The sequence below is a fragment of the Podarcis vaucheri genome (genome assembly GCF_965113315.1).
Source record: "Podarcis vaucheri genome assembly, chromosome: 10".
Taxonomy (NCBI): Eukaryota; Metazoa; Chordata; class Lepidosauria; order Squamata; family Lacertidae; genus Podarcis; species Podarcis vaucheri.
In genome coordinates this window covers 54,163,552-54,182,234 of record NC_138748.1, presented here as the reverse complement: position 1 = coordinate 54,182,234, position 18,683 = coordinate 54,163,552, and the positions used below count along the sequence as shown (strand labels likewise).

At 45.3% G+C, this 18,683-nt stretch overlaps 1 protein-coding gene across 1 annotated transcript; it reads right to left on the bottom strand.

Moving 5' to 3' along the window:
• Positions 1 to 5: 5 nt before the first annotated feature.
• FAM180A (family with sequence similarity 180 member A) lies at positions 6 to 17,251 on the bottom strand. Its single transcript, XM_082240664.1, has 3 exons — positions 16,950 to 17,251; positions 4,089 to 4,189; positions 6 to 1,958 (listed from the first exon to the last, which is right to left on the bottom strand). Exons 1-3 carry the CDS (start codon positions 17,023 to 17,025, stop codon positions 1,602 to 1,604), a joined length of 534 nt encoding a protein of 177 aa, XP_082096790.1. The 5' UTR covers positions 17,026 to 17,251; the 3' UTR covers positions 6 to 1,601.
• Positions 17,252 to 18,683: the final 1,432 nt, after the last annotated feature.

Here is an 18,683-nt window from a genome sequence, read left to right as displayed (position 1 = left end):
AGGAAAGGAAAGGAAAGGAAGGTCATGCACAGAATTTTTGGGGCATGGGGGAACCGAGGCAACAGAACTACTTCCCTGGGGATTCCCTAATTCACCTGTTAATAGCCTGATCTAACTCAGGAGCATGATATTGTGACCTGTATCACACCAATTTGCCTCATTACCTGAGGTGCACACAGAGCCAATGCACAACCCTATTATTCCCTGCTGAAAAGCTAATGAATTCATCAATGAGAATTTTATTGAAAGGGTATTTTCTCCACCGTGGATCCCAAACATTCACCAGTTTTCAAGTTGGGGGAAAAAAAATTAAGGCTGCAATTGTATGCACACTTACGAGGGACAAAGACCTATAAAATACAACAGGATGATCCTGAATAGGCATGCTTAAAAATGCCCTGCATTGCTGTTTGCACAAACAACTCTGAGGCCTTTTGACCCTGGATATATGTGTATCAAAGCACACACTTTTTATGCATGTTCACATGAACCTAGAGGGAGTAACAAGAGGGAACATCAAAGAACCAATGATTCATTCACTTAGAGTAAAAAGAAGGTACCCTAAAAGTTAGGATCAGATTAACTGATCTTGATGTATAAGTCTATGGAAATTAATTTTCCCTATACAGATTTTGCACGGTTTATACTGATTCCACTTGCCAGTGAGTGGGAGAGAAAATGTGTGCCGTGGTGTTTTGGGCTTTGTGGCTACCATAGTATCTGAAAACAAAGGGGCATGTTGGTTGCCAGAGAAATGTCCTTGGTTCTTTATATAAATTAATGTCAGCTGGGATGGACAGATTGGTGCATCTGTCCATTTTGGTTTCTCCCACTTTCTCACTGACCCAATTTTAAGGGCAGTTTGGTGGATCGTTTCAGAAAATGTGAACCAGGTAGGCTTGCATTAAACTAAGAAACAAACTGAAGCAGGCCTAGCCTGGGATGGGACTCCAGGATGTTAGCACTTTACAGAGAAGGAATATGTGAATAAGGTTGGGGAGGGAACAAGGAAACAGAGCAATATTCCCTTCTCTCCTGTGCCCTCCCCATTTGGTCACTGATTGTCAGACAAAGAAAATGAAGTGTGTCTGGGGGTTGAGGTCAGCTTGCAAGGAGAGTTTTGGGAGACAGCAGGCTGGCAGGACTGAGATGGTGTTTTGAGTCCTCAGACTGGCTCCGTAAAAAAAAAAAAAAGGTAAGTTGTCTCATTTTTCCTTCTGGGAGAACTCAGTTAATTTCCAATCTAATCTGAGCGGAGCTTTGGGGAAATCACTTATGTCTACGAAAGACTGTGGAAAACTCTGCATTCATGGGGCTTCATACAAAATTTGGATTATTTAAAGGAGAAAAGAATAAGAAAGGATTCTTAACTCATTGGTTCCATTTCAGAAGCAGGCACAGGCAATTTGTAACTCCCAAAATCCAGGGAGAAATTCAGACAAGGAGAAATTTCAGAAGCACGTAAAAGATTTTTCAACAGGTGCCCTCTAGGAGGAGCTAGAGAATAAAGAATCTTTCCACGCCTGCAGTCCTAAACTTTTTATATATACAAAAACAAAGCAAAGAGGCAGATGTGCTTCCTATTAAAGTAAATTTCTGGACTACAAAGTCCGCTGAGATGAGGACGTCTGGCTGGTTGAGAATGTCAAGTCGTGCTTCAGGGCCTTGTAGAGACCCACAAAGGATTCCGCCCACGTGTCTTTCTGGTGACCTTGGGACTGAGCTGCCCTATAGGCTGTGTAGACCATGGTCAACACTGTCCTCTCGAAATCTTCTTTCTTTAGCACCCCAGGGTGACCCAGCAGCCTGGCATTCAGTCGGCGAATGTCCGTGATGCTTTTAGGGATGACGTCATTGCAGAGAGTGTCAAATGCAGTCGCCTTCCTCATCGAAGCCAGCTCCTCATCTTTGACAGAGATCTTCAGGTCGTCGTTGATCTGCAGCTCACTTAGAAGAAGCTGGGGCAGAAACACACAGAGGAGGAATGAGGCAAAATTGTCCCAAAAGACGGCAGGGCAACCGTATTTTGGAGTGGTACCTTCCAAACAAAACTTGGCTCATTTGCTGTTTGGGAGAACCCAGCCAGCCTCCCACAGGAACAATGCATAACATTTAGGTTAAATTTAGATTGTTTTTATTGGAACATAAAGCAGACAAAGGGGCTGATTAGTTTAAAAATAAAATGGCAGGAGGCAGGTCAGCAGCCGTTACAGCTGTAGCCCATCACTCAGCTGTGTTTGAGACCACGTTCTTCTGAAGCCAGCATCTAACCACCATCTACGATTTCTGTTAAAATATTGCTCTGGGGCAGGGCCACGGAACCCGTGGCTTTCCACAGGTTGTTGGACTTCAATTCCCATCAGCCCCTGCCAGAACAGCCAATAGCCAGGGGTGCATACCCATCAACATCTTGGAATCCCACTGTATTTGATTGCTTGTATTTGATTATATGTTGTTCTTATATTCAACTAATAAAATATTCAAAACAACAACAACATATTGGAATCCCCAAACTGGGACGTGTGTCTTCGCACCCATGCTCCTGTATGAGTCACGGCACCCAAAATGGTTGCCATGCTCTCACATGAGAAAACGGGATGTCCTGTTTTTTTCCGGGACATTTGCAGGCTGTGCGGGACGATGGTTCCCTATTCCTGCTTTATGGTGACAACTTTAAGCATGCTTATTGGATTCAGCAATGAAGCTACAGATTGACAGTGACAACTCTACACTTCTATGATTCTGTGATTCTATATTTGATGTGCGAGAGAGGCTTTCCATATGCCTCATTCCCTAATCACAGTAAACTTGATTCTTCAGGGTTTTTTTCCTAATGTCCGTAACTTTATTTCAGTGGCATGGATGGCTGCTCTTAAACATGAGAGCAAAAGCCTGCAAATAAATGTCATGACACCTCTCCTCCAGTAGCATAGAGCAGTGTTTCCCAACCTTTTTTGGGCAAAGGCACACTTGTTTCATGAAAAAAATCTCGAGGCACACCACCATGCCAGATGGGGAAAGGTCACTTTTTACTTATGTAAAAAAAATTAAAAAAATAGTAACAGCATAGAAGGTAATGGTTAGGCTAGCATCCCTCTTCCAAATATGCTAGGTTTTTATTTGCAGGGACTGTTCTACATGGGAAAGCATTCAGCACTGTCATTCTCCCATCTGCCATCTGAATTGGTACTATTCTGGGTCAACTTACTCTGCTGCATGTGTAGATGAAAATGGCACCAAGTGTGGGGGAGGTGCAGATATAGGATATTAAGCATACACGTACTTCAGATTGAACTGGTTGCTTGCTTTGCAAGTTTTCATTTCCCAAATGACTGCCTTGGCAAGCGCAATACCTACCAGGCTCAACGCCGGTCTCGCGCTGCCGCTTCCCGCGCTCTCAAGGACCCGGGAGGAGGAAGGTGTGAAGGGAATCCCGAAGGCGCGAAAACCTCGCGCATGCGCAGGCCTTCCGCCTGCGACAGCCCAGTAGGCCGGCCGAAGCGAGCGGCGATGGGATGTGGGAGGGAGCTCGCTCGCCGCCCCGCGTGTGCCTATGTGGGGCACGTTACAGCCCCGTGACGTCAGCGCCACGCAGGCAGCCAGGCAGGCAGACGGCGAGAGCCCCACGCTGGGCGGCCTCTCCTCGCCGCCGCCGCCCCGCCTCTCGCCGCCCGACTTGCCCGCCTCCCTCCCACGGCACACCAGGCAACGTCTCGCGGCACACTAGTGTGCCGCGGAACACCGGTTGGGAAACACTGGCATAGAGCATGGTAGGGCAGAGGCACTCACCTGCCCTCTGAGCAGGTGAGTCACTGAGGAGGAGGATGGGTGAGACAGCAGGAAGGCAGCATGGTGCAAACACACTGGCGGGCGCACCAGGTGGGCTTTACCAGTGCATTTGTGCTGTGCTGCCTGCCCTGCCACCTCACCCCTCCCCTTCATAAGCAGCAGTGAGTCAACAAGTGCTTCTGTCCCACCAGGCTATCCAGGCTCTGAACCAAGCTCCTTATCCTCTGTGCTGCCTTGACGATATTGTTATATCTGGTATATTTCTACACAGAAAGATGGTTCTCTGGTGTATACTAAACCTCGAACAGAAGGTCCACATCATCCTGAGACTTCTGAAGCACTGGGTTGAGGAGAGCTGCCGAAGACCTCTTCACTCGCTGAGCGGATGGGAAGAGCATCGCTGGGGAGGAAGGGAGAGATAAGAAAGAAGCTGTTGCTCTCACTGTGCAGCTGCCCCTGCTACCCAGCCCAGCCTGGCAGGGCCGCTGTTTTTCAGAGCTGCTGCTCATCAGGCAGAAATGCAGCCTTTCATTTAAACCATACCTTTTGAACTTCTGCCCGGCACTGATAATTATAATAAATCTGGTATCTGAGCTCTGACAAACCTTGGCTTAAACTGAAATAATGGCTCCCTTTTTAGCCATTTTGTTCCTTCCATCTAACACCATATTCCAAGACTTTCCTTCTTGCTCTAATGGGGAAGATTATTCAGTCTGAGGCTCAAATTCCCCTCTGAGCACAAGGCATTATGGGAGTTCAAGGACACATTCCTGCCAGGCAAAAACACTTGGGGTGTGTAACAAGAGGCATAGAGGGGTGTGCTTGAGGAGAGGGGGTGTGGCAGGTGGAGAATTCTGAGGGCCAGATGGAGAAGGCAGGGGGCCGCATTCAATCCATCCAGGCCTGAGGTTCCTCTGTGGGAATTTTCCAATGTTATCCTGATGACAGTGAAGAGTCTGAGGATAAAGCGTGTTCTCCTTCATGGAGAGCACGTGTTGCGGTGGGGTCTACTGAGCCACCCCTTTGTTGCCAGGCAGGTTCTCCAAGATGGCATGGGGGCAGTGATTGGTTTGCTGGGGGAAAAGTTATGTTGCAATTTTGGTGGGAGGGGTAAAATGTTTAAATACTCTGCACGCAGCTTGGGACTTTCTCTTTGCTGTGTGCAACAGATCACCCGCCCACCCGCCCTAGAGTAAGGGGTTGTTGTGTTGACCTTGCTATGCCTGTCATGGGATCGTCTGCCTTCGAGCAGGGGCCTGGTAGGAATTTTTCCATCTGGCAAATTGGCCGGTCAGGTGGTTTTTGCCTACTATGTAGCAAATCGTCACAACTTGTAAGGTTGCAGTTAGGCATTGGTTATAAATTGGTGGAGGAGGGGTTAGGATAGGATGGGCCTGCCCCTCCATGGTTGCTGCGGAAAGGGAATTCCGTTAAAGGAATCCTGGGGCTTGCCAACTTTTCGTCCAATCCCTGGAATGGGACTAGGGCCGGCAAGCCTTCGGGGAGCTTGTGGGTGAGAATTGAGGGTCTGTGACTCAGCTCCAATTCTTCCCCGACTTGTTTTCCCACACTGGCTTTCGGTGGTGCCCGGAAGTCAGTTCTGTCCCCAGGCAGGGGGACAGATAGTCTTAACCAATGCCTAAACAACCACTCACAGTTTGTAATTGAATAAAGTTGTGGCCAAAATCATGCCAAAAATCTTAAACAAAAATTATGTGTCCGTTGTGAGTTATTTGGGGGGGTAGATTGGGGACCTCGACACGCAAACAGCAGCAAAACCCCACACCCACTGATGAAGGTTCTGATTCTGAATCTGAAACTGACTCAGATGGTTCAGAGGATTTCAAGAGTGCTAAGGCCTCTCTGCGACCCTCTGAAGGCTCTGATCGAAAACTGGAGGAACCACTGTTCACTATAGGCCACTTTTCTCCTAAGAAAGAAGAGGAGAGCCTTGAAGACTTACGTCTAATTTGCAGGTCTGAAAGAGCCACAAAAGGTAGACCTCCAAAGAGATTTGCTGATGAATTTGCTAAAGCAGCTGAAGCTGTAACTGCTGTTAATAGCTTCAAGAAGGTATTTGAACCTTCAAACTTCCAAGAGATCCAGGCTTTGGACTCGAAGGATTCTGAGCCATGGTTAACTGCTAATGGGAGCACAGTAAGAACATATGAACATAATGTTCTGCTGGATCAGGCCAATGGCCCATCTAGTCTAGCATCTTGTGGCCAACCAGATGCCTGTAGGAAGTCCACATGCAGGACCCGAGCAAAAGAGCACTCCATCTTCCACCCAGTGGTTTCAAACAGCTGGCATTCAGAAGCAGGACTGCCTTTCAACGTGGAGGCAGAGCGTGGCCATCAGAACTACTGGTTAACAACAACCTTATCCTCCATGAATTTCCCCAATCCTCTTTTAGAGCCATCCAAATTGATGGCCATCTCTATCTCCTGTGGGAGATAAAGATTTTGCTCATTGTTTCAACCCTTTGGACCCACACTATGGGGGTGAGATCTTTAAATCAGAAGTCCTTTTTTATTATTCTTTATATATCTGGTTGGCCACTGAAAAAACAGGATGCTGGAGTAGAAAGAATTCAGGTTGATCAATGTCCATCAGTCCCCCGCACCGTGTCATCCTCACAACGGCCCTGTGAGGAAGGGGGTTGCAATCCAGGCCTCCATTTCTCCTCCTCCTCCATTCCTTTTAGGTTCTGCTCTCCTTTGCATTCCCTTCCCTCCTGCCTGAGCTGCAGCACCTTTCCCACAATGTTCTGCCTTGAAATCTTGAAGTGTTAATTGCTTAGTAATTAAAACTTCAATCACCCAGCAGTTACAATGTTTATTTGCTAAACAACCGCTGGCAGGGATCCAGGCTACAATGATCAAATTAATAACTTTTAAAGCACCGTTCTTTGGGGAACATAACTCATGGAAAGGTCTAGTCCTGAGGGATAGATGAATTAATCCATTGCAAAACGACTAAGGGCTCACACAGATTTCCTTTCGTGCCACCGTTTCCAGACCCTCTAGGTGTCTCTATTTTCCAGGGACAGCCCCTGATTTACAGAAGCCATCCCAGTTTCTGATTTGATCCTGGAATTGTTGGGTGTTCCCTGGCTCTCTAATTATTTATGGCTTTTATTTTATGGCTGCCAAAAGGCGATCTTGAAAACCTCATGCCCTTCCATCCCAGGCCACTGGGCACGCTAAGACTTCTATCTCCTCCCATTTATGCACGTGGTTTCTTGTTTCGTTAGCTTGCTCTTCCATTGGCTTTACTCAGTAAATGCATCATCACCAATTGCCAGTGATTCATTTTGCAAATTGTGCAAAAACAGAAACGATCTTGAGATGGAGAAAGGTGTACCGACAATATTTGGCGCAGTGTTTACAAAACCACGCAGAAACTTTTCTGCTGACTCGGCTTCCCCCTACGCCAACGCAGAGCTGTGACACTTGTTCCGTATCAGAGAATAGGATGGCAGGATTAATGTGATTTGCCATCTCCGTCTTCTTCCCCTGGAGGAGTTTATGTAAAACAATTATTTCATCTCACCATGCACTAATTTATTTTAATGATGCCTCCGACTCACATCATGTACAGTAATTGTGACTGCTTGGGAGACAGGAGATCCCTGATCCAGCATAGGACTGGATTTCAAAATACACTGAATTGGGAAACTCTCAGCACAATTAATGCTCTGCTTTGCTTTGGACCACATCAATGAGTCCAAAGGGGGGGGTCTTGCTCTCTGGGCAGCCCAGGACCTCCACACATGATGCCCAAGATTGCGTCCCAGAGAGGTCACCTCAGTGCTGGTCACTTTAGTGCTGCTATTGCAGAAAAAACAATGTGGGAGGCAGCAGTTACTATGACTTGCAATGCCTTTCTGGGATCTCCAGCATATAGTCTTTCCCATCACCAGCTGCTAATCCCTATGTTAATTGGGGAGGGCATGGACTGAACCTGGCTGTGCCCTTCTGCTGTGCCCTGACCCCACTGCTTCTTGGTGGTTTTCTTACTGTTCTAATATTTTAACCAGATGTGTGACTCTCCAGGTGTTGTTGAAGAACCTCCCTCAGTCATGCTATCTGGAATTGATGGGGTTCAGAGTTCAAGAGCATCCAGATAGCCATAGGTTCCACATCCATACTATAAGGAATGTCTGCCTGTAGGCAGATCGAACAAGCCCGCTAAAGTAGGGATGGGGAACCAGTGGTTACCCTTACACTGGAGGACTCCAACTCCCATCAATCCCATACAACATGGCCAATGACCCAGGCTGATAGGATTTAGAGTCTAGCAACATCAGGTGTAGCTTGCACAATAACCTAGAACAGCTCTGCTGGTTCTGGTTTCTTTCTTTTTACTATGGAAGGAGGTGGTCAGTGGGTGAAGGCATGGTGGGTGCTTTCAATTCGGAAACAAGCCAGCACTGCATCCTGCTGCAGTCACTGCCAGCCCGCTGCTGTGCTGTGCACCGTGTGAATCCTCAAATGGCCCTGGGAAATTGCTTAATTCAAAGTGCATTGGCTTTGCTGCCTGCCAGGCACACAGCGAAAGAAGACAAGCAGTGGGAAACCAGCATGAAAGAGGATAACTGGCCACTCTTCCTGGTGGGCATCACATGGAGATGCTGGTTGCATCAGACAGTACTTTCAGGTGGGGACTGTTGACATGGCCTCCACTATTTGTGTTGGCATGGTGACAGAATCTGACCATTGCAAATTCCAATGCGAACTGCTTTTAACTGCACCTCCTGAAGAAGAATATAAGCATCCACTGGATTTTCCACATCTCTAAATGTTGCAGTATGGCATCCCAAAATACATCCATTTCCCCCCCTTTTTTCAGTATTTAAGGAATTTTTAGTAAAGCAAGAATCTTATAATCCAAATTATGGTTCTTTGCTCAGCTATCAATTCCTACTGTTAAAGGACAGTTGATTTTCACTCCCATGGGGAAGATAAATCTACCTTCCACTCTCGGCACTAGGTCGTCAGCACCCTTATCCGCTAAGCCTTTAATAGCCGCTAAACCGCTAATAGCGCTAATCCGCTAAGCCGCTAATAGGGTTGCTTCGCAAGACGGAAAAACCGCTAGACGAAGAGACTCGCGGAACGGATTATTTTCGTCTTGCGAGGCACCACTGTAAGTTGCTATTAGATGAAGTGATCATGCAATATCCTTTCAAAGGATGGAGAACGGACAGGGAGGAAGAGAATTACCCACATACCATATTTTTGGCTCTATAAGTCGCACCAGACCACAAGACGCACCTAGTTTTTGGAGGAGGAAAACAAGAAAAAAATATCTGAATCTCAGAAGCCAGAACAGCAAGAGGGATCGTTGTGCAGTGAAAGCAGCAATCCCTCTTGCTGTTCTGGCTTCTGCGATAGCTGCACAGCCTGCATTCGCTCCATAAGACGCACACACATTTCCCCTTACTTTTTAGGAGGGAAAATGTGAGTCTTATAGAGCAAAAAGTACGGTACTTCCCAAATTCAATCACAGCTGCAATTTGTAGAATGCTTTGAAATCTGAAGATGCAGATTTAAAGATGAGGCCCCAACTCCACTTACCTGGGCATAAGCCCGACTGAATTGTGTAGGATTGTGCTGCAAATCCTTTGAAACAGCACAGTTGTATGCAAAATTGTTTCGCTGTAAGGAATTCATTCCAAGCAGGTCATTGACATCACGGGGCAGTTTGGCTCAGCAGATGAGCCCCACCATCATGGAATTAAGGGTGGAGTGCCCCCATTTTCCAGGAAGTCTAGAAAGGAAAACCCGACTCCACCAAATGATCTCTTCAGAGAACATGACATAAAGCCAGACTCCAGACAGAGAACAAGCGATCTCTCCAAATGCTGCTCTCATTACAGTGTTCTCTGCTCTTTTCCTCTTAAAGAAGGTGAGGCCCTGGCAATGAGCCTAATGGCTAAGGGCCCTCAGGCTCTCGTGCGTCTGGCAAAAATTGCCCTTAGGTGGGTTTGAGAAAGGGAGTGGTCAGCAGGCTAGGCTATTGCGGGTGGAATCACTCCCTCTTCTCCCTCTAGAAGGAGGAGGAGCAGATTTTATGCTGCAAAAGGAGTCTACTGTCTCCTGCTTATATGAATTCAGCTCTTTCATAATCTTAGAAAGCAGTACTCTTATTTAAAAATGAATCAGAATAATAGCTGGTCTGTGGAACTTCAGTGAGTGCCAATTCCAGCTGGGCATGATTTGTTTTTATTCTTGGGGCAGAGCCGTGGAAAAGATAATCATAACCTCAGGCAAGCCAAAAGTGTGACCCTGTAGACAAGAAGCTTCTGTAAGTGTCTGTGAATATTTGCATTTATGTGGAATTAGAGGTATTGGGTTTGATCCAGACTGATCTGGGGTTAGATCCAGACTAAAAGTGCAGGCCTAACTCTGTCCACTCAGAGGTATTTCCTACTGAATTCAGTGGGATGGGTGATCTTATTCCCAGGTGCTTTTAAAGCAGAGATTGGATGGCCATCTGTCATGGATGCTTTAGTTGAGATTTTTGCATTGCAGGGGGTTGGGCTAGATGACCCTCAGGGTCCTCAACAACTTGAAACATTTATGATTCTATGATTCAGGTAGGGATGAGTAAATCTGACAATCATCTTGCCCCATAAAGATGGGCAAATCTGACAATTTAGGTTGCTCCCTGTCTCTTCTTTTTCCAATCTTAAATTCAATCCTCCACATTTCCACATCAGTTTGCAATTTTTAAAAAAAGCCTTTGTGAAAATACATCTGCATTTCAGTGCAAACCTAGTCCAAATATACACTGCTTTGACTGCATTTTAGCCTAATGTAACCTTTTTGCAAAGCTTCAGGATACTTGAACCAGCCGAATGGTTGGTTGGGATAGAGATGGCCTGAGAAAAAACAGCTTTTCCTTGAGATTTTATTCCTTTTCCTAGGGACACTAAGAAGGAGGCTAAAACCTTGACATTTGGCAACCCTAGCCAGGATTGGCAGACAAGTCGTTCCAAAAATATCTACCACATCTCTGTGGTTATTTCATGCTGCACTTATTCACAATGAACCCTAAATGTTAATAATTAGCTGGATTTGCCGTGTGCAGGCAACCCATTTTTTCAGATGTCACTGACTGCATAGTCCTCATTCCATGGAGAATGCTGCATATGGCTCATTAGAGACATCTGTCCTTAATATATCCTGCCCTGATTCAACTGACAATGGATAATTATTGTTCGTTTACAGCTTCTTGGGGAGGGGGGGGAGAAATACATTTTTTTAAGCGTTCAGATTAGTGCCGCACCAAATTTTGGCCACTAAAAATATGGGGGATAATAATATCCCACCCACCCCTTCCCAACACTGCACTGTAACCAAGCCAAGATGTCTCATTGATTCAGCAACAAGCTTGGAATAAAGAAGGGCACTGCACTTTGAGAAGGACATAGAGCAGGGGCTGATGGGACAGGTAATCCAATAACATATGGGAGTCACAAGCTCCCCATCTTTGATGTAGAAAAAGTGGTCCAAAGGAGGTCAACAAAGATGGAAATTGGAAAATAGGTCTTGTTAAGAAAAGAGGTAAAGGAGCTCAGTATGTTTAACTTGGAGAAGCGGAGCAGGGTGAGGCGGAACTGTTAGAATTCCTGCTCCATTATTGCAGTCATGGGATTGTTGTCTTTCACATGACCGTATATGTTTTGACTCCACAAAGTGGGAAGTGACAGAGACAGGATGTTTGTGTTACTGTGTTCTGTGAAGTGGGACTATTGTCCTTTGTTCTTTCTCTTTGCTGTCTGATGCTAGAGACAGGGAGCCATATTGCAGTGCTCCATGTGTGTTTATATGTAAATAAAGTAGATTAGCCAAAATGCTGAGTTGCTGAGGTCTGTCATGCAATGCTCCAAAGACTCTGCAGATCCTTAAGTGTGCTGGTGTCGGTTGCCATCGGTTGCTAAGATGTTCGGGCTGAAGAAAGCTTTGGAAGCTCCCGAACAAAAGACCAGGAGGGAGAGAACATGCCAGTTGGGCATGTGTCTCTGCCAGGGTCCTACTCGAGTGTAGGCATACTTTGGATACCTGAAGCATAGAATCATAGAGTTGGAAGGGATCCCTAAGGATCTAGTCCCAACTCTCCAAAGGATTCCACCTAGAAAGAGGGCAAAGACTTGTTTGTTGCCCCAAGGAACAGCGCATGATCTAAGGAGCTTAAATTCCAGGATGAAAGATTTCAGCTGAACAGTAAGATAACAACAAAAAGCAGTATGGACAATGGAATCAATTACTCACTGGTAGGGATGGGGGGGGGTGAAATTTGATCCAGTTTGCATTGAAAGGGGAACCTGCCAAATTTCTCAGAAGCAATGTGTGAACACAGCTATGCCAGATCTGCATTCTCTGAGACACAGGTATCCTTCAAAGTTCACAGGGGAAAGTGCATACAGAAATGTTTATATTAGGAGAAATTTGCATGGAAAAGGTGAAGGATTTTCATAAGGACTAAATCCGCCCCCCACCCCACAAAGTGATATGGAAGTGCGGAGAACTGAATTTTGAGATTGGAAAAATGAAAAACCGAGGGGGAAATGAAGTTGACAGAGTCGCCCATCTCTAGCTAGCGAGTGAGTGAGTGTATGGACCCTCTGTCATTGGAGGTCTTCAAGTGGAATGGCACTGGGCAGTAGTTGTGGGCCTCTAGATGTTATTGGACTCCAACTTTCACAAGTCCCAACCAGCACAACCAATGGACAAGAATGATGGAAGTTGCCATCTTGTGACACCTAAAGGGTGTCATCTCTCTATCTCTGGGTTTCCCGCAACAAGCAGGGAGTTGGACTAGTTGACCTACGATACCCCATAAAACTGTACAATTCTATGGACAAATTTGTTTCAAAATATCCAAATCAGGCAAAGGCTTTCTCTCTTTTAATTTCTTTAAAAATTACAAATTAAACTTGTCCTGTAAGCCAAAGTTCTCTTGAAAACCTGTGGATTTTGGGGCAGTCCCAACAATCTTGGCTAAGAAGTGTTTTTCTTCTCCATTACAGACAGTGCAATCAAAGCAAACACAGACCAAGTGCCAAATAACAGCGGAGAGATCAAACAGGTTAGGACATTATTACAGACTTCTTCTTTTTTTCATTTTAGCCACATGGACCTCAAAGTAACCCATGAACTTGACTTTCCCTATTACCTAGCAGTGCTTAAAGGACTCCTGGTGAAATGCCATCTGGAATCTGCTAATTTACAAGCATAGATGCCTTTGGGCACCTTAAGGAAACTGGGGTCTCTATGGCCTTGAAGCGTGATCAGTTGCCCTGTAAGCCACATTTTACATTAAAAAGTGGGAAGGGCAAGCAATCTGGGTCCTGGCCACCCCTTAACAATGCCCCCACTATTAATCACCAGCAAAACGAACCAGATATTGCCATATTCCATACCAAGCTCTAAATATTTCCAGGGAGCTTTTTCGAACACAGTGGAACATTTTGATCCCATCAGAAACGAAAAGGGAAACTCCCGTTAGTTAAATATCCAGTTCTCTAAGGGGGATCTGAGGACACAGAAGCACATCCAGCTGAAACTCATCTGCTTCCCAGTCTACATCTCCGGATGTGCCTTTTCATGCAGACGGGGTCAGGCATTCCTATTTGGGGCCATTGGTTCTTGCACATGAGTAGAGATGGATCCGGCGCCCTGTATATGAGCAAGATGATTATTGCAAGTGGTCGTTTGCCTGCCTCCATAAACAGTACAACACACAAATAAGTTACCATGCTTTTTTTCCTCTAAATGATGCTCACAAATCCTCAATAACCCTAAGAAATGAACGTGTATGGTACCCCAGCACTGGGAGTGATATGGAGTGACAATTGAAGGGGTCCTGCTAATATACCTTAGAGAGAAGCAGTGTCAAAAGGGCGGCTTTTAGCCCCTGCCACTGAACGAGAGGCCCAGTGTGCTTGCCAGATGGTGGCACAGTGGTTAGAGTGTTGAACTAGGACTTGGGAGACCAGGGTTCAAATTACCACACAGCCAAGAAGCTTGCTGGGTGACCCTGGGCCTGTCACTCTCAGGCTAACCCACCTCCCAGGGTTGTTGTGAGGATAAAATGGGGAGGAAGAAAATTAAGCATCCCCCCTTGAGATTTTTGGAGAAAAGGTGAGATATATGTGTATTAAAAATAAAAATAAAGAATATACTTTAGCACCATGCAGGAGGGCAATTGCCAAGTGCACCACAACTCTTGTGAAGGCCACTTATGCCATCACTGCTATGCACTCAGGAAGGGAAGTGGAATCTCAGTTCCAGGGGCCAAATGGGGCCCTTGGGAGTCTCCCCAGCTCACACACATCACTGCCCCGACTCTGCATCCTCCTTGAGATTGTGGGGAGTGGTTGGCCTGACCAGCCCGTGACCTTGGACTCTGATCCTGCTTTTGGCTTAACTGGATGGCATACTCTCCAACATCTCACTGATCAAAACCAGGATGCTCATTTTTCTTTTGCCCCCCCCCCAAGTTCTCGCGGGAGCCAGCTGACTTGCACCAGAGCGCTGGACCAAAAAGAATGGGACATTCCGGGATCCAATCAGAAGCCAGGATGGGTTCTGTAATTCTGAGATGTCCGGCTCAAGTTGAGATGGTTGAGGGGTACGGGATGGTGTGATGGGTGGGTGGGTGTAGAAACCAGCCTATGGTACAAAGGGGGAACTGACCTTTGTTGCCCTGCCCACTTTTGCATCTGGCCCCACCCACCACCAGCATGGTTCCCTGGAAAAATGCCCAGAAAGGAATGCAGCCCTTAGGCTGAAAATGGTTTCCCATCCCTGCACTCAAGTGTAAGAGCCCCAACTGCTGGATCTCCTTCCTCCATTCAGAATTCCTTGGCACAAAAACTGGCTGTCTACCAGTGAGTCACCAGAAGAGCCATTGATGGAGCCAAAGCTAACCAGGCTAGCCCCCAGGAGGCTCTCCAAATTGGTTCATGGCCACCCAACTGGCGCGGAGAACACTGACTCATGTGTGTTAAGCACCATGGCTCCTGCATATCACTTATTGACCTTCTACACATGTGTCTGGCCTGACTGATTTCTGGATAACCTAGAAAGGAATGTAGATCTCTGTGTTGCTACAGATTAATTTTTTTACATGTACGTGATGGTAACAACCCAGGCTGAACCTAGATTAAGTAAAAAGTTCTCATTCTGACATCTGCACTTTTAATAGTAAAAAAGTATTATCCATTTTTAAACTCCCATTGGCTTTTAAAATTCCCAGAAGGACTCCAGAAGCTTTCTATGCTATAGTTGATCATTTTAAGGTGTGACGTATTAGTGCCATGAGAAATTGTTATGTGGCAGATGAATGGACGCACAGAGGCAGGGCTGGGGAGGTTGCACACCATAACCAAGAGTCATTTTGGCTACCTGGAGCAAATGCCTTTGGCACTATGCTATCACCTTCAGAAGTAAATCAACTTTTCTTATCGGAACTGATAGCAACAAGCAACACAGCAGGATAAGCTTTGAGAAGCATTGAATGATTCTGTTGGTTCGCAGGTATACAATGCATTCTGTACCACCACTTTGCATGTAAGCATTCTGGTTCTGGGGCAGATCAGTGGCGTAGCGTGGGTTGTCAGCACCCGGGGCAAGGCAAGTAATTTGCGCCCCCTAACCCGTGGATTTGCGCCCCCTAACCCTAACCCCCATATGTTGCGCCTGGTGCGGCCGGCCCCCCCTGCACCCCCACGCTACGCCACTGGGGCAGATTCGTGTCCCACCTGATCCCAATTATACAGGACTGCAGCAGCATCCTAATAATATGTCAATCAATCTTCCCCCCAACTAGTCCATGCCGTATGTTGTGCAAATAATGGTCATTGGTGACTGAGGCTGGTGGGAGTTCTAGTCCATAGTATCCGGAGGGCACCAGGTTCAGAAAAATGGAAGACCACGTCAGGGGAGTTGTATGGCTCAATCCCAATTTAGCCTTGCCTTTTTTTCTGCGCTCACACCTAGGTGGTTACATCTCCACTGTGAAAAAGTGAAAAAGTATTATCCATTTTTAAACTCCCTTTTTAAATTCCCAGAAGAACTCCAGAAGCCTTCTGGAGTCCTCCTTTGGGGCAGCCCAAGTATATCAGCAAGTGAATGTATTAGATGGAGTACAAGGATTGCCACAGCAGCACAGTATTTGCAACCAGAACCCACAACAGGAGCCAATCTGAAGTATTGCTCTGGTGTCATCAAATGGGGCAATGCTATAGTTGATCATTTTAAGGTGCAATGTATCATAAGGTGCCATTGCCTGCCTTTCTGCGCTCACACCTAGGTGGTGACATAGGATGAAGCTATAGGGAAGTTGTTTCTAAGCTGCTGCGGTAATATATGAATAGAGGTGGATGAATAATATACACTCCTCTTTTAAGAAATGCTGCTACTTAGCTTTCCTAAGATGAGATGAGGCCCAGAGCTGGGTTTAAAGGCACATGGTACAGAGACCCCTTGCTGAAGCTAAGCGGTTCTGGCTCTGGTTTTGCAAGCTTCTTTGAGATCAATAAAAGAATGGTGATATACATATAATAAATAATGGTGGCAGCCGGGTGCGTGTGAAGTTAAGTTGAAATAAAAGAGGCACGGCAACATTTCTTTAAAAGAGGAATCAACCGTTCTTCCTTAATTTCCCTTTACATTGCGAGAAAAAGCAGAGCTCAAGATAGGATTCCACCGCAATGTGTTTAAAATCAGCCAGGCTCAAAATGCACAGCTGCATGTGGTTGAGTGTAGCAAAAATAATAATTCAGTTCAGGTCTTCGGCTTGCAGGGTTTCTGTTTGTGTGAACAGAGTCAATGTAGAAACATATGAGACCAATTAGTAGTGTTCGTTTACGGGACTTAATTCCAGATAGGTACCCTGTGGTTTCAATGTCCACCTTTTACAGATGGAAGAGAATCTATGTTAAAGTTAATTTTTTGCAAGAAAGAAAACAGGGGGGCTGTTTTATGAAATGGATGGGAATAGATGAACATAAGCAAACAAGCAAATACGCAGACCACTCTCAAGAGCTGGTAGAGGGAGATGGGGAGAGGGAGCCCTCAATTGATCTCTCCTGTGCAAACACCTCTGTTTCTCTGCTGTAAGCAATTTATATTTATAACTCTTACCTCGGTTCCACCTGGGAGGCACAGTGGCATGAGCATTGTAATATAACAATAGCAGCAGCAGCGTCTTCAAGTGCATCCTTGATTGTCCAAAAATAGTGCCCTAGCTGTGCCTATAGGTTAGGCCTTTCTTCCCAACCTTCTCCTTGTATCTGTAACAGCCAGCAAATTCTTATCCTCTTCCCTCCTGGTAGCAGGAAAAACTTGCTGAGCGCAATTTTTTTCCTGACAAACTAGCGGCACCTCGCCTTAAACCAAGTCTCTTTGGGATCAGGGAATTCATTTGCACAGACGGGCTCTGTTTTATATCCACATCTGGAATGACTCATGACGCATGTGAGTTTGCTGGCAGCTGTGGGGGTATATAAATATCATTACATTTTTGCATTTCAGTTCCATTCAGTAGTCAGGCCAGTTGGAATTTCCCTGTGTCAACAGACAGAAGTAGCTGTATTAAGGAGCACTATTAAATCTTTAGGGTTGCAGTCTGCTATACGCATGTCCTCGTGATCAAAGCCTGTGCTCTTGGAGTGACACATTGGATGCATAAATGAGGGAGTGGGTCGTGCTCATTGAGAGAATGTTCTGTTTTTCTCGGTGCCAATTTATTTTACAGAGAACATTGGAAAAGACTTCAGCCAATCAGGTCACTACTGGGTGGAAGGTGTGTAGAAGTCAATCCTTGACTTGGATTGATGCTCTTGTAAAACAATATTTAATAACAAACCGGACACATTTATGGAAGATGTAGTGAGCTTTTAGTGAGACCACATTCATATTCTCACAGCATGCAGTTTGAAGAATGAGCATGATCCAGCCAAAGTTAAGTGCTTTTTTTTTTTATAAAATTTTTATTGGTTTTACAAAAGTTTTTATAACAAACAAACATAAAAGAAAAACAGACAAACAAACAAATATAATTTCAAAATGTCCTTTCATAAACTTCTTTCCTCGGACTTCCCCATACCTCCCCTTTCTGCATCCTCATGTCCAAATTTTATAGCAACTTATAAATGTTTTTTCCCATCCTAATTCATCATAGTCCTTTCTTGATCTAATCTTATATTACTGCAACCCTTTCTCTCTGTAAAATCTCGACAGACTAAACTTCATCAAGTTTATAATAGTTCTTAAGATAAATCTTAAATTTCTTCCAGTCTTCTTCCGCAGTCTCCTTTCCCTGGTCACGAATTCTGCTCGTCATTTCCGCCAATGTCATATAGTCAATCACTTTTATCTGCCATTCTTCCAAGGTGGGTAAATCTTGTGTCTTCCAATACTTTGCGATCAGTATTCTTGCTGCTGTTGTTGCATACATGAAAAAAGTTCTATCCTTTTTTGGCACCAATTGGCCGACAATGCCCAAGAGAAAGGCCTCTGGTTTCTTAAGGAAGGTATATTTGAATACCTTTTTCATTTCATTATATATCATCTCCCAGAAAACCTTAATCTTCGGGCATGTCCACCAAAGGTGATAATAAGTACCTTCAGTTTCCTTACATTTCCAACATTTGTTATCAGGCAAATGGTAAATTTTTGCTAGCTTAACTGGGGTCATGTACCACCTATAGACCATTTTCATCACATTTTCCTTTAAAGCACTACATGCCGTAAATTTAATACCAGTGTTCCACAACCTTTCCCAGTCAGCAGACATAATATTATGACCAATGTCCTGTGCCCACTTAATCATAACTGATTTAACTGTTTCGTCTTGTGTATTCCATTTCAACAGCA